General features: G+C 27.5%; 1 protein-coding gene across 1 annotated transcript; it reads left to right on the top strand.

Moving 5' to 3' along the window:
- The first annotated feature begins 736 nt into the window (after positions 1-736).
- Positions 737-12835, top strand: LOC111034806 (probable inactive serine/threonine-protein kinase bub1). The gene is made up of 20 exons (XM_022316184.1): positions 737-943; positions 3202-3356; positions 3976-4180; positions 4271-4467; positions 4530-4743; positions 4806-4965; positions 6702-6859; positions 7440-7515; positions 7598-7710; positions 8421-8532; positions 8598-9229; positions 9862-9992; positions 10074-10234; positions 10483-10623; positions 11255-11433; positions 11529-11651; positions 11782-11909; positions 11975-12131; positions 12192-12298; positions 12494-12835. The coding sequence occupies exons 1-20, from the start codon at positions 908-910 to the stop codon at positions 12672-12674; spliced, it is 3366 nt and encodes a 1121-aa protein (XP_022171876.1). The 5' UTR covers positions 737-907; the 3' UTR covers positions 12675-12835.
- Positions 12836-16648: the final 3813 nt, after the last annotated feature.

Below are 16648 nucleotides of genomic sequence, written 5' to 3'. Positions count from 1 at the left end.
CGTAAAAATGGGTATTGGACATAGATGTACTAAAACTGTATGTACTATTGTCCGTATACCTACCTGATAATAAATTAATATTAAATATAAATTATAATACGTAGCGTCGGCTACTCGACTGAGTGAACACTCTTCGATAGTCGCCGCCGCCAGTCTCGGCCGTAACAATAATTATTATAATATTATGCGATTATTTATTAATTTATAAATTCATAATCGGCGAATAGAGAGAAAACGATCATTTAAGCCACGACTAAATTATTTAGATTTTGGTCATGGTCTAAGAATGCAGTGTCCGACCATTTTTGGAAACGGCCTTTTGGCTTTTTCTGAATATTCCAATTTGCTCTTAGACTGTATCTGTATGCATTATAAAATGTATTAATATTGCATATCATCTTATAATATGATGTATGATAATATTGCTTGGTCATGTTGCCATATATTTTATTAATATTAGTATGGACAGTATGGTACTAATAAATAGTAATTAGTAATAGTGGTACAATATTAATAATATGCGTCGCTACCGTAGAGTGGGTGAGGGGTGTGCGGTGGCATGAACACGACCGATGAGTCGACGGCTAAATTAATATTGTTATAAATACGATGGCCTCGATGGACGGACGTCAGAGTGTCGGACTCACGCCTCCAAAACCGGCGGGACGAAACGGTGAACAGCGGGACGCGACGCCGAATACTGCGAAATACGTTACGCTGCCGCCGTGTCGTCTGGTACAAACGGAGCGCTCTCGTCGGCGTCTGTTGGCAATCCGCCGTTATCCATCCTGTTTGAATATAAATATTGTCTTGCTACACGGAGCCGAGTCATCTTCTCACATCGCGTGTTTTCCCGTCGCCGCCGACTGGAGGTTCGTTCGCATTGTCCGCCGGCGACGTTTTGACGATGATCACGGATACGGAAATTGTTCCGGTCGCCGAGGTAAGATCTATACACACACACACAATATACATCGCGCGATCTTTTGTTTTTGGGCAAATTTAATCGTCTGCTACTAAAGGTCCTGTTACGAACTCGTGGATTCTCAGAAATGATACCAATCGCGTTTAGAATAACATCCCAGGGCTATTGTCACAACAATAACATGTTGTAACGTAATGTTCGAAATCGCGATTTATTACACATCAGAATCTTATTTAAAGTTGCTTATCGCATATTAATGTAACCAATGTAACATTCCCCCATTCCATTTGTATTGAAATTGCAGTAATAAATAATGTTAGCGTCTGATACGAAGCTCGATAAAAACCGCATTTGTTGACCCTTACTTTGTTACTTTAAAAAAAAAAAAACAAATGTAATTTAAAACTGTGGATTGAATAATCTATGCTAGAATATTTGTCATAAAGAATTACTCAGAGTGTTCAGAAAAATATCGAGTTGAATCGAATATTTTCAAAGTCCTGTTTGAAATTATTCTAAGTACAAAATACTACAATAAAAGACTGACTGGCGTGAAGGTGCTCTGGCTCGTCTGGTCAAATCACATCTGAATACGGGCTGCTCGGGGGTCTCCTATATAGGCCTACCCTCTACTTCTCCTAGCCCTCTTGATACGAGTATCATTCCTACGGATGCTGTGTCCGCCAGCTATCGTTCCAGGAAATACCAACAGCCCACGCCTCAATATGACTTTCTTAAGTGCGCATCCTAGGCGTCGCAATGTGTATATTTGAATATCTAAGATGTGGTATTCGTGATTACTATGCACCAACAAATTATTAGTCATATGCATGATTTTGTATTATTAAGTATTATTATAGTATTTTCAAGAAGCAACAGACTCGTTTAAAATATACTAACCCCTTTCTTTACTTATCATCATGCTTAATATCTTTAAACTCGTCTCATCCCTCATATACTGTGTATAACCTGTACCTGGTCTATACGCTGTAGTTACCCCGTAATTACCTCAACCAATGTCTAACGCGGAGCGCCAGCCCATAGCAGCTCATATTTTGTTAAAAGCTCCGCAGTTGTTGGTGGGTTCTCCTCGCGTGCTTACCATAACCTTACAAATTGACTCTTCAAAGGTTCATCAATATCTGACTTCTGATTTGTTAATAATTAATATGGAATGTGACGTATTTCATGTTTTCTTTTATCTGTACAATTGTTTGCAGAAAATTTAAATTGTATTCACAAAAAATACTTAGTAATATTCTCATCTTCCTTAGAATTTAGAAATAATTACTCCAGCATCATGTTATCATTCTGGTTAATTTATGAAGCATTTAAACTTCTCAAAAATGAAATGTTAATATTTTAAGTCATCTAAAATTATTCGACTAAAAATCCAGATTGTTCTATTTCATTATTTGTGTAGTAGAAATCACATTTGAATAATTTTTCTTTACATTTCAATTATGAGTTTTAAATAGTTCTGTCTTTAAGTATAGCATGCCTAGTTGTATTTAAGAACTGTCTTAGTTTAATATTTCAAATAGTTGAGGCCTTCTGTTACTCTGTTTAAAGAGTGAATGTATAGTTTGAAATGCATTTTATTTTTATAAAATTGCTATTCCTAATTTATTAATTGTATTAATAGCTTAAACAATCCACTTGACAGGCAAAGCCTTTGGTTAAATCACTACATTTTAATTTATGGAAATAGGATTGCCCTAGCTCATTCCACTTGGATATCTTATCTAAAATGCTTTTTATTTTTCAATACTCATTACTATCATTTTTTTTTCATTAAGTACTTGCCTATCTTATTTATCTTCTTTATTTTTGAAAGTCAATGAGAAAGACATTTTAGTTTAATTTATATTATGTATACAGTACTATACACCTCTATATGTTTATACCTAAAGCACTACCAATTGCAAAAATTATGTTGATTTTTTATGTTTATTATTATTTAACAATTTTTTTATCTGAATAAATATGTATTAAGTTTATTTTTATACTATTCATATAATATTCTTTCACATTTTTTAAAATTGTTAATATTTAGTTTATACTTTATACCTAGGTATTAATATCTCGATTAATATTTACATATAATAATAGGTATACACTGATATCTGATTTATTTGAAATTAAAATTTTTGTCTAATAGATCATAGATTGTATGATAATGATTATGGTTTAACCTAATTTACAACACATTTGACAGTGTAACTTTATCAGTGACACTGTATGATTTACCTAATTAAATTTAATATTGTTTATAGAAAACAATGAATACTGTGGATACGTCTGATGCATTGGATTTGACTAAAGAAAATATTAGACCACTACGACAAGGTAGAAAACCTATTCAGTTAGAAACTGCTTTACAAGCACAATCTAATATGGAAATTCAACAAAAGTTAAATAAAGAGAAAGAGTAAGTTAAATAAAAGAAAATCATTTTACTAAAGACTTAAAAAAGAATAGTAATTATCAATATTTATACTGATTTATTATTTATGATGTGTATATAGTATTTATTTTTTAAGCATTTAAAACAATCAAACTACAAATTTATATGCAGCTACTTGTTTTTGTAATTGATTTTTATGCCTATCTCATGCTTACATTCTGTATTATTCCAATGTTTATTCAATTTAAAGTTGAGAGCGTCACTGAAAAAAAACTGGTTTTGCTATTAATAACTGGGTTATTTATTTAAATTAACTTAGGCACTCCATATTTGGACAATCAATTTTTACATTATATTATCAATATATATTTTCTTCTTTGAAATTTTTCTTTTGTTTTATTTTTTGTCTAAACTGTTAAATTAAGGTGGTGGATCAACATTTAATGTTCATTTGAGTACCCTTAAAAAATCTGGTGAACTGGACGGCAATTATCTTAATTAATTTTAACTATTAAGATATAGTATGTGTTTTTAAAACATTAAATATAATATTTATCAATTTTTATTTTTTGGTTCAAAGAATTATATAAAAAATGTTGTTTATAATACAATGTTTTGTAATAAATAATTTTTTTTTTATAAGAAAATATGAACATGCTATTCGTACATATGAAGGTGATGATCCTTTAGCTCCACATTTTGAGTATATGAAGTGGCTGGAACAAATATATTTAAAACATGGACCAGAGAGCAATTTGTTTCCTCTTATTGAAGAAACTGTACAAAAATTCAAAAATGATGCAAGATACAAACAGGATCCAAGATTTATTACAATTCTAATTAATTTTGTAAATATCCATTTTTATTTCATAGAATAAGCTTGATAAAAACATGTATTAATGAAATTGAGGTAATTAAATAATCTGTCAATATTTTAGATTGAAAACCAATCAAATGCTATTGAGCTATATCAAACTGTTTACAACCAAGGTATAGGTACAATGTGTGCTTTATTTTATCGTGCATGGGCAGAGCTATTGGATAGATACAATGATTTTAAACGTGTGGATCAAATATTTTTGTTGGGAATTAAAGCTAATGCTGAACCAGTTGCAGAACTTGAACAAGCTCATCTGTAAGCTTTATTTATTTCATTCAAATAAAAAGTAAACTAAATATTTTTAAATTATTTTTTAGCCAATTCCAATTAAGTGTCGCCAGACGAATGATTAATGGACAGTTAACAAATGATGACGATAAAAACCAAGAACCTGAAAAAAGACAAGCATTTAATGTATTAAAAAAGTCTGAAACGCACAGTGGTGTCAGACATGGTTTTGGTGGAGTTATTGGAAAAGTACCACAAATAAACAATGTCAATGGAAAAACCACTGTACTAAGGATTTTTGAAGTAAAGCATTAGTAAAAAATTTGGTAAAAAACAAATTTATGATTTTATATAATTAAATATAGGATAATGATGAAAATGGATTACATGGAATTGCAACTAGCAATTGTGATCTTGCTCAGAAAGGACTAAATAAAGAAAATACAATAAAACCCGGACCATGGACTAAACCTAAAAAGACTCGCTCGAAAGCTCCTAAACCTGTATCAACTGTTGACTTTGAAGGTCAGTTACATTATAAATAATAATTATTAAATAAAAATAACAGGTGATAATTAGTCATTGCTTATAGATCATTTTACTAACTTGTAATACTAAATTTGATGAAAATAAGGTTAGGTGTGAATAGTATAGTACTATCTGTAATAGTAATAGTAATAGTACCATGGTTGAAGGTAAACTGGTTACACAACTAGTCAGAAAAAAATGCCTCTTCCCGATCAGTTATGAAAACGCATGTAGAACTAAGCTGTAGCTGTCCTGGTGGAAAAGAGTTGAAACCGTTTCACGGCATGGTTTATAATTGACTTAAGTGTTATTTAAGGAATAATGATATCTGAAATAGTGGTTACACTTACAAAGTTACAAATGACAAATGTTTTTGATAATTTCTTTTTAGTTTTATACATTTATATACTATTTAGTATTTATACTTTTATAGTTTTATTATCATCTATAATCGTGATAATATTAAATAAACAATAATTGATAGTTATTGTAATTCTCCATTAGTAACCCTAAACATTAGTTTTACATGCATTTAGGAGCCTAAACTGAATAAAGGAATAGGCCTCAAATTCGTATTATTTTACATATCAGTTGTGTAACTGGTATATCTTAAATCGTAAATAGTACTAACTATATAACTAGACATCGTCCTTGAATAATAAAACAAATAAATAATACAGCGCTGTCTAATGGAAATTAACATCAGTGAACCTCCCTTGTGAACTTATTCAACCAAGATTGGCAATTTTCCTGTGAGAAATTGGATTTAGCATTTAGTATATTTTCAAGCATGGTTAAAAACTATTCTACACTTCTCTGATACTTAAAGATTTTTTGTCGAAATCAGACTAGTATTTTTTGATTCTATAAGCTAAAAACATAGCCTAAGTATTTCGAGGGTTCCTTTCGATGTATGTTTGAATAACCAACCGAACAATTAAAAAAAAAATTTTTTTTATTTAAAATATCTTTTAGGAACAAATGCCAACCCTATACATAAAAAAAATGTATTTAATTTTTGTGAGCCAACTATGTAAACAGGAATTTATTAGTTCAAAGACAAAGGAAAGATCATTACCCCGAATCTTAAAAATATGTATGCAAAATTTGGTGTTATTTTTTCCAGTATTTTCCAAGTCTATTAGTCCTGTATACATATTCATTCTTTTTTGTATATTTTGTTTCCAAAAAAATTATAAAACCAAATTAAAAAATGTTTAAAAACTGATAATGACTCTTTGTTGCTGCAGTTGATATTATAATATAGCTGTAAACCAATAAATATTTTTCATTTTATGCTTTTTCACTGGAACTAATCTGTTATTTAAAATAATTATATTACACTTCTCTGTTTTTGTTTATTGCAATGGATCGAAAAACATTTATTGTATTGTTTACAAGATTTTATAGTAAAACTATGATTTTATTTCTATTATAAAAATTTTAAATCTTCATAAAAAAGAATAACAAACATAAAATAATGATAACATCTTAGAAAATCATAGTTCTTATGATAAATATTAACACTTTCCTACTTTCCATAGGGACATTCAATGTTAGTTAACTAATATTTTTATAAATTTTTTATACATGAAAGCCTTTATTTTACGTAAATATCTAACCCTCAATATAATAAGATAATTTATATATAAGTATTTTTCAATTGACTTTCTTAAGATATTACTATAAAAATGTATTATTTGTTTTAATTTGTCTAATATTTAAAATTCTAGTGCACCAGGATAATAATTTGGAATGTGTAACAAAATTATCTGGTATAACTGTTCCTAATGCGTTACGTAGCATTAAAGGAAATACTAATATTTCCTGTCCAGTCGCTGTATTCGAACCTCCAGATCCTACTAAAAGACCAATGTATTGTAAAGAAAAGGTGAGTGAAAATATTAAATTTGGAGTATTCTACTTAAATATTTATTTTATCAACTTTCCACATGCAATACTTATTAAAAATTAACAAGTCTATTAAGAATGATTTAAAGTGTTAAAAAACTTAAAATATTGTGAAAATATTTTTTAGATGTCTATTGTAACCATCTAAATATGTATTTGTTAAAAAGCTCGTAAAAGAGCTACTATAGCAAAATAATGTGTATTGAGTTATGTACTAAATGTTAAGCTTTTTGTTGTGTTTTGCTAGATAAACTACTGTACATTTTTAATTATCAATTCATTCAATACTCTATCTGATGTAGTTAATTCATTAAATTTCTCAGTTATTTGTCTATAATTTAGCATCAAACAAATATAATATGTTCTGTTTTGAGTTATAATATATGTATTCATTATTTGAACTAATAATTCTAAGTAAATAAATAAAACAATATATTTATTTATTTGATTAACTTAAAACTAAAGTAATTTAACAAATAATTTTCTCCATAATGGTTAGGAATTATGAAAATTCATTCCTATATTTGTGTTACATTTTATACAATCTTACTCTGTAATAGGTGTATGCGGCTGGTAGGGATGTGCAACTTGAAGAAATCAGGTACGAGATCTACTTAAAACAAGAAAAAGAAAAGCGTAAGTATTTAAAATTAATTTAATATATTAGTACTTATTGAGACTAATTTATTATTTCAATTTGTTAATAAAACAAAAATAGAATCGTTAAAAGATAAACAACAATCACATTGTCCAGCAAAATCGCAACCAAAAGAAAAAATTGTGAAACCTTTGAAAAAAGTTATTCTGTCAGAAGATAATGATGAATTTAAGGTAATTAATAATTAATGTGTTTTGTGATTTCTACCATAAAGTTTTAATTTACATATATATATTATGTGTATATATTTTTTCATTAGTATTATATTTATATATTACTAGCTGATCCCGTGCACTTTGTTGCCCATTGAAAATGCCAACTCTATATGAGACTCAATAGTATAACCTGTGTATTCTTGAAATAATATGTTTTATATTTATTTTGATTGCGGACACGTCGTTGGGCAGCTATAAGTGCAACTCAGTCACCTTGGTAGGAAATGTGCGAAAATGCAATTGTATGCATGCTTATACCTAATTTGCCTTATGAACCACTGCAGGCAACCAATAAACAAAAAAAATAACCATTTCTACTAAATATATTTATATTTCTCCTATAACCAATAGCAACCGTATATAAACAAATATTTTCTTCGTAAATCTTAAAATCTCTGTTTGAGAAACTCTCCGAGTAGGACCTATCGGGTCCAATTGTGAATCTAAACCATCCAGGATTGTGTCTAGTTAGATTATTAAATTAAAATAAAATTGTACTTTAAAACCAGCTGTTGTAGTATATAAATACTAAATAGTTAATTGGCACACATTTTAGTGTTAAATAAAAAACTTAAAATTAAATTTTTATTTTTATTGATTTTTTGTATAAGCTGTATATAAACCTGATTGAATTTACATAGAAAATTAAATTAATATAAAACTTTTAGGTTCCACTTCCACTGCGTAACAATGAGCCTGACCCTTTAAGTCAATCTGTCACTGTCAACACTCGAGTTGCAATTGATTTAGTTCAACAAATGTGGAATAGTCCATGTGCAGGTAACGTATTTAAGTTATAAATGTAAAGCCTTTATTGAATTTAATATTTTTTTGTATATTCCTAGATAAAGATGAAGAGCCAGAATTAATTTTAAGAGATCGAAAACCAATTTTGTTTGATGCATTTGAAGAAGTTGACAATAACATCAAGCCTCTTCCATCAGATTTTATGGTTTATGAAGATGACAAAACACCAGTTGATGACAAAGTCTTTCAAATACAACAAAAAGATAAAGTTAAAAATCCAGGGCATTTTTATGTTTATACAGATGACGACAATAAAGCAAAATCTCATAAAGAACCTACTGTATTTGTTGATCACAATGATGAAAATCAAGTAGAAAATAATGAATTTCAAGTGTACATTGATAAAAATGATGAAAATGATGAAAATAATAGAAAAGATTTTAAAATACCAGACGTTTATGTTGATAATGATGAAAATGTATTTAGTAAAAAAAGTTCTAAAGTAAATCAATTCATGGGTCAAAAAGAAAGTAGTATTATCAAAGGTGGTTCAAAAATTGAATTAAAAAATGATAAAAACTTTAAACTGCCTAATAAAATTCAAAATTATGATGTTTATGAGGATGAAAGTTATGATACCAAAAATACTGAAAAACAAGTTAACATAACTAAAGACAATTCAATTAATCCAAGTAATGAAGGCAAATCTCCTCTCAAAAAAATTCAAAGTGTAAGTTAATTACATACTATACATACAGAAGTCGTTATTATGTTAAGCCTTGTCAATAACTTGGTTGAAATTAAAATTAAGCAAAATTATTTTTAAAGTTTTTAGTTAGTAACTTAATAATAACAATACAGTTTTTTAAGTTATTACCAGGGCTCAAAACGCAGAATTAGTGTATTTTTTTAATACTATTTATGCTACAAATAATTTATTACCAAAATATGCTTTTAGTGCATATTTCAGAGTTTTTGTATTGTATCACTAAAAAAAAACTTATGACTTTAAAAGAAACTGTGTTCAAATTTTAAATGTTGTACATTTTTGTGATACGCCAAATGTCATAATTTGTTAATGTATAAATGTACTTATTTTTAAATTTTCATACCCTAAATAGCCAAGTTGTTGATGCCCTTTAAAATCTATAAATATGCATTTATGATATAAATCAGACAAATATTACAAATTATTTCAAGCTACATGCTTTTTAGTAAAATCAGTTTTCTAAATATAGACCAATTGAAGATGTATGTAATTTAGTATGTAATTTATTCTATTTTTATTATCCATGATTCAATTAATAATTTGTAGATATTAATTTATTTGTATTCATTCAAATATTGTATTAATTTTTTTAGATTGAAGTAAATGATGATGACATAACTTGCTCAACAAAAGCTTTTGCTTTTCTTTTGTCTAGTTCAACGCCATTGGCCCCAGGAAGAACCAAACCTAATACTGTCATTGAAAATCAACAAAAACCACTAACGTATGTACAATTAATTGACATTTTAAGAATGATATAATATACTGTTTACAATAACAACATCTTTCACATTAATTGGTTTAGGCAAGTTGAGCATAATAAAAACAACGAAACTGAAGAATTTCAACTGGGAAAAAATTTGAGCATGATATTGGAAGCATCTAAAGAACGTAATAGTAGCACTTCATCTGGAGTTATTTCTTCATCGGTTACAAAAGTAGAACAGCAATCTTCAATTCATTTTGGTATGATAATTTGTGTAAAATTTTGAAATTTTATCACCATTTATGATTTATATGTTGATATACATAAATATTATTTAATGTTTTACTATTTATACTATTTATACACTTATAGTATAGAGACTAAATTGTATCTTGATATTGTGTTAAAATAATAATAATAATAATAATAATAATAATAATATATAATGCTCAAAATAAAAGCAAATAATACTTTGAATAAATTATAGCTGATTTTTATTTTTATTTAGGTGATTCCATTAATCCTTTTGATGATGAATTAATAACCAAATTATTACAAAAAGTAATTAAATTTCCTAATGAACATCATAAATCTGGTTATGTAGAACAGGAATCAGACTTGCCAAGTATGCGATCAGAATTCAAATTGGGTATGTATAAATATGTTAATAAACTTAAAGAAATGTCACTAATGGATTGTAATAGGCCGTTGCAATGTAACAATACCATTGGTGTAACAAGTACCTATGTCTTATTATAATGGTTGTTACACATTTGTTTCTTGGGTACAAAGATATAAACTACAAAATGGTCTCCTACAAATATTTGTTCACTTATTACCACAAGTTACAATTTATTATTAGCCCCCTATTTTCTTACTTTCTATTACTTATATTCCTACCTTATTACTTTATAATGTATAAATAGATAATATAATTTTATTATTATATAATGTTTATTTTTCAACTCCTTAGGTTTAGCTTACAATGTTAACAGTTTTACTGTTGTGTTATACGCACCATAAAATATTTTAAATTTTATAAAAAAAGTAATAATATGTTTGTAAGAGTTTTTGGGATTTTTCATTATTGGAACTGTACCAAAAGTAATAAAAGTTCCTATCACTATTAATGGATGGCTTTCTCTGTCATGCTTATTATATTTTTCATTTTTCTCTTCTGACATATTCTTATTTCAATAAATAATTACTGATAGTGCATTAATCAGAAAAATTAATAAACATTTAGAAATTAATACTAAAACCAATGTCATATCATCTAGGTCATAATAAAATGTTGCTTATCAATGAAATTGGTAAAGGATCATACGCACGTGTGGTGAAAGTTAGACCAGATGGTGAAAATACTATAGCAAGAGCGCTTAAAATTCAAAAACCAGCTTGTGCTTGGGAATGGTATATAAGTAAAGAAATACAACATCGCCTTAAAGATTCTGAAAAAGTAAACAACTTATATTATTTTACACAAATACATTTTGGATAATATTATACATTTTTTTACTATACAGACATGTTATTTTTAATTTTTTGTTAAAGGTATTATCTTATTTCATAAACATGGATCAGATGTATATTTTCAAAAATGGATCAATAATTTCTATGGAATTTGCTACTCATGGGACATTATTATCTATGATTCTAGCTTACAAAATGGCGATGGTAAGTCCAAAAAGAAATTATATGTAACATAATACAAATGAGTTCTATCTCTATGAACTACTGGTTGTATAAACTCAAACATTACACTTGTTGATCCTTAATAATACCGAAATGTTTGTATGACTTACAGAACCGGTCGATCCCTATAACTGTTGGTGCGCTGCTTATTTTACAAGTGACATCAGCACTCAAATACCTTCACCAATGTCAAATAATTCACGGAGATTTAAAACCAGATAATGTCATTGTTAAATCATTGTGAGTTTCATTTAAGTACTTCATAAAATTATTCTAAATTATTAAGAAATAAAAACTTTTTTTAGACCTAGTGAATGTGATCAACCTTGTGTGCAGTTAATCGATTTTGGTCGTAGTATTGATATGACTTTATTCCCTCCTGATACTACTTTTACACACACTGTGAAAACTGTTGATTTTATTTGCCATGAAATGAGAGAAAAATTGCCTTGGACATATCAGGTAAATATTTTTGTTGTAATTTATTTTTTTGTAAAATAAAGTAAATGTATTTTATTATAGACTGATTATTTTGGATTGGCTGGAATTATTTACATGGTTCTCATGTCAGACTATATGAAAACTCAAAAAATACGTAAATTATGGGTGCCATTGAAACCATTCCCAAGGTATACTTATTATATTGCTTGTTAATTTAGTTTCTCAATGACTACTTAATTTAAATTATTAAGCTTATGTATTGACAATAACCATTTTAAAATGTATATCTCATTACACTCAATACACATTATGTATTAAATCCTTTAGGTCAGATCAAAAATCATCCATCAAAATTTAATCGAATTTATATTTTAATTGTATAGATACATAGACAAGGAACTTTGGGGTAACATGCTGAACATGTTGTTGAATATAGAATCATGCAAGAAGCTACCGAGCTTGGATGAAATTATAAGGAAATTGAACAAATATCTATCAATTCAACAAAAAGTGGTATTGAAACATAATTTTACTAGTTTGAAAAATGCATTAAAAAAAAATTAATGTTTTCATGTCTACATAAATTCAAATGAATTTATTTTTATATATTTGGTTTTTACCGTACTTTTTTTAAGAATCTCTTAGATTGTACTCATTTTTGTATTGTGTGATATTTATATTCTTTTGAGTATTCTTTACATTATACTTTAATTATTAATTATTTATTTATTTATTTATTTATTTATTTATTTATTATTATAACGAAAAAAAACAAAGTATAAACGCAGAAAAGTACTAAATGCATGTAAGATACAATAAATAAAAGATGTGACAACGCATCAGAGCAATCTAGCAACACTTAAGTAACTCAAAGGTAAGAAAAAAAAGCGTTGCAACACCATCATGTAGGTTGAATATATGCTGGGAACCAAATATTCTCATTCAAATTGTGTATATATTTTAGTTGTATTTATATAAATCTATCTACATTCCTAATGAAGGAACCAAATCTTTGAAATGAGGTATTGTGAAATCTAGAAAGTCATAGGCTACATGCTTTTGTTATTTTCTGTCATTAGTTGAATATTCTGAATTATAAGCGAAAAATACATTTTATAATATTTTGGCAGTCAATAGTACACTGTACCTGTACACAAGACTTCCCCTATTGTTACATCCCCCTTGCTCTAAGCACATGCCTTGAAACACTTATCACTCACCCATTTAAATTGGAAATTCGTCCATCGGTGCATTGTGTTCATACGTTATGTAAATTATAAAGGGTATTTTTTCACTTTGTTTCTCAGCAATAACACTCCTTAATCCCTGTAAATAAAAAGTGAAAACCGTTTTAATTTATACTTCACCTTAAAGCTGATCAAAAGTTGTCTCAACATTAAATTTAATCATTGACACCAGTCATGATAAATTTGTGTGGCTGTGAATGTGAAAAATAAAATTAAACAAAAATATGCACTTTAGATAAAAACATATGTTGTATTAAATTTTGCAAAACCAGGTAAAAACGTTGAAATGTGCAAAATACAGTTAGTATTATTTTAATAAGATTCAAATTTTAAATAGCTTGTTCTAATACAATATAATATGCATTTGCTTATAAATGTATTTACTGTTATTATAAAGGTATTACTATAATATGTTGTTTAAAATGGAATGAGAAAGGGCATAGACGAGTACTTGGTGGAAATTTGAAACTAGTGTATGGAGTCAATTTTGCGAGGAAAAATAGATTGGGTCTGTGCGACCAGCCAGACTAAAAAACTTGAGAATATATTATTATATACCATATATGTATTATATAAATCAATGAATAGCACCACAATTGCATGAATAAGTAATCTGTGGAGGTAAATAAAGAATTAATGGCACTGGAAATTATTTTTCAACCCTTTATATTTTGCTCTGTGTTTGGAAAATGTGGTCATTAAAATTTTTTTTAAATGCATTTCAATGCTCAACGCTGAATATGATTTTATAACAAATTGTGATAGAGCAGTGATGTAGATGGTCAACTACAGTCTACAGACATAGGTTAGGTCATCATCGTTTATACTATTGTGTCCGTAGAATGAAATATGTTAAAAATATATATATGGCGTGACATGGCATTTAAGATTTTGTTTATATTATTTTTAATGTTTATGTGCCAACAGTTAAATTTTAGGTAACCAAAAAAAGATATTACTGTAAGCTTATATATTATTTTGACATCAAAATCTAGTTCATATCTCAAATCTTAACGATGTCAAAGGCTCAATTTACATTATATAACTAAAACGTATTTTATGTAAGTGCCAAATAAAAATATTATATATTATTTCACTATAATAACTAATATTTTAACAAGCAGTAAATTTTATTTGTTCTCAGTTTTTAATAAATTCTTATTAATTATAGCAAATAAACGCCCTAAACAATTAAGACAATAAAACTATAAGATATGTGCTTGTAAGAACAGTGTTATAATAAGAATGAACACACGTTTATAATAATATTATGATTTGTACATTGTACATAGAGTGGTCTAATGACTGATAAAAGATAAGATTAAAACTATTGAGGAAAATGTGTTCATCAACTAATCATGGTCGTACTCGAAGGGGTGAGGGTTCGGGGTTCAACCCCTCCCCCCATGGACACTTGACAAAATGATAAAAATATATTATGTACCCACATATAATTATAATAATTTATTCTATCATTATTCATTGTATTTTAGATTTTGAGCGGAGCAATGAATGTATTGATTTAACTATGATGTGTGTTTTTATATTTATTTATTTATTTTTTTTTTGTTTGTGTCATCACTCATCACGATTTTTTGCAGTAAATGTAAAAGTGTTTCGGTTTTCTTAAATAGTACCGTTTGTGATAGGAAAGCGAATCTTTTTGGTGCATTCGGGAGGTCAAAATTTAAAATTCCCAATAGTTTTCAAAAGCAACAGGAAAAACAAACAAAAAATTAAGGAAAAACGGGAATTTTTCAAAATAATCGATTTTGGTTTATAGTGGAACTCTAACAAAAATGACCGTAGATACGTAACATTCTCACTGAATGTTTGTGTTAGCATTTTCCATACACCATAACATTTTCAAAATATTTTGATTTGTGTTGAACTATTTATAGGCAAATTAAATTTTCGATTATTATTTGTTTTTTTAAACCTAAGTGTATAAAAAATTGCCATATTACCATGCTGAAGAGACGTTTAAAATAAATGTTTATACTATTATTGAGCAGTTTAATGCAGATTCAATATCAAAGGGGAAGAAGACTAATTGACATAGCTATTTTAATTTTAATTTAAATATTAGAATATTGCCGGGTTATATTAGGTATAACTTTAAGATTCTGAGCGGAGCGATGGATTTATTGATTTTACAATAATATGTGTGTGTTTATTTTGTGTCGGTCATCACGTTTTGGGACAGTAAAAATATTTCCATTTTCTTCTACAGCATATTTTCTGATAGGGAAGTGAATCTAGTTGGTACTTTGTGGGATCAAAAGTAAAAAATTCAAAGTAGTTTTCAAAAGCGCGAGAAAAATAAAAAATTAAGGAAAAAAGGGAATTTGTACTCAAAATTGGTTTTTGAAAATTACAATATCACCAGATATTTTTTATCGATGGCGATAGCACGTGCTTATTCATAATGTTTGAATGTTGAGTATATTATTGCTTACATATTGTCTTTCGGCTTTCCATTCCTATAACTATATAATCTATAACAAACAAATATAAAACTGAATACCTATATTTTTTATATAAATATTAAATAAATAGTTCATAACATACAAATATGCCAAAAACTTAAAGCTCAAAGTTTTAAAACTTAAAAAGTTTAATTATTCAATGGATTTCGTCGTATAATAACTAACAAACGATACAACAATTTTTTGTAAAACTTGTGACAAAAATATTCCGTAATAAAATGATACCTGAAGACATAGAACAAAATATAGTTATTAAAATGAATAAAATAAATTTAAAACCAAATTATTGTACACCAAGTTAATAAATAATAAATTTAAACTGATTATATTTTTGTATTTTTTAATATTGAAAGAATATTTTGCATTTTTAAGGACATAAAATATAAAATATCTGGTATTTTAAAAGAATATAATATTGCCTATTTTAAAATAAAAACATAATATTTTAATGATTTTAGGATAGTATAAATCCTACCCCTAGTGATGACAGACACAAAAATAAAAATATATTGTACCTATTGTATTTTTAAACATCAAATATCAATATTACATCCTTAAATATTGACCAAACATGTCAAATTCAATTAATGTTTATTTATTGATGTTAAGTTTAATTTTAAGTTATAAACATAAATGTAATTAATGTAGGTAATTTTTTTAATTTATTCTGCTAGGTGTTTAGTCTGGCTAAGCTATACTTAGAAACCATGTGCTATACCTCTATTAAACACGTATTGTACATTTGTACTACGCCTCCCATGAACTGATCCCGTTATTCCCATTATAATTTTTTAAACATAGG

This window comes from Myzus persicae, unplaced genomic scaffold, assembly GCF_001856785.1.
Source record: "Myzus persicae strain clone G006 unplaced genomic scaffold, MPER_G0061.0, whole genome shotgun sequence".
Taxonomy (NCBI): Eukaryota; Metazoa; Arthropoda; class Insecta; order Hemiptera; family Aphididae; genus Myzus; species Myzus persicae.
This window is presented reverse-complemented; position numbering and strand designations above follow the sequence as displayed.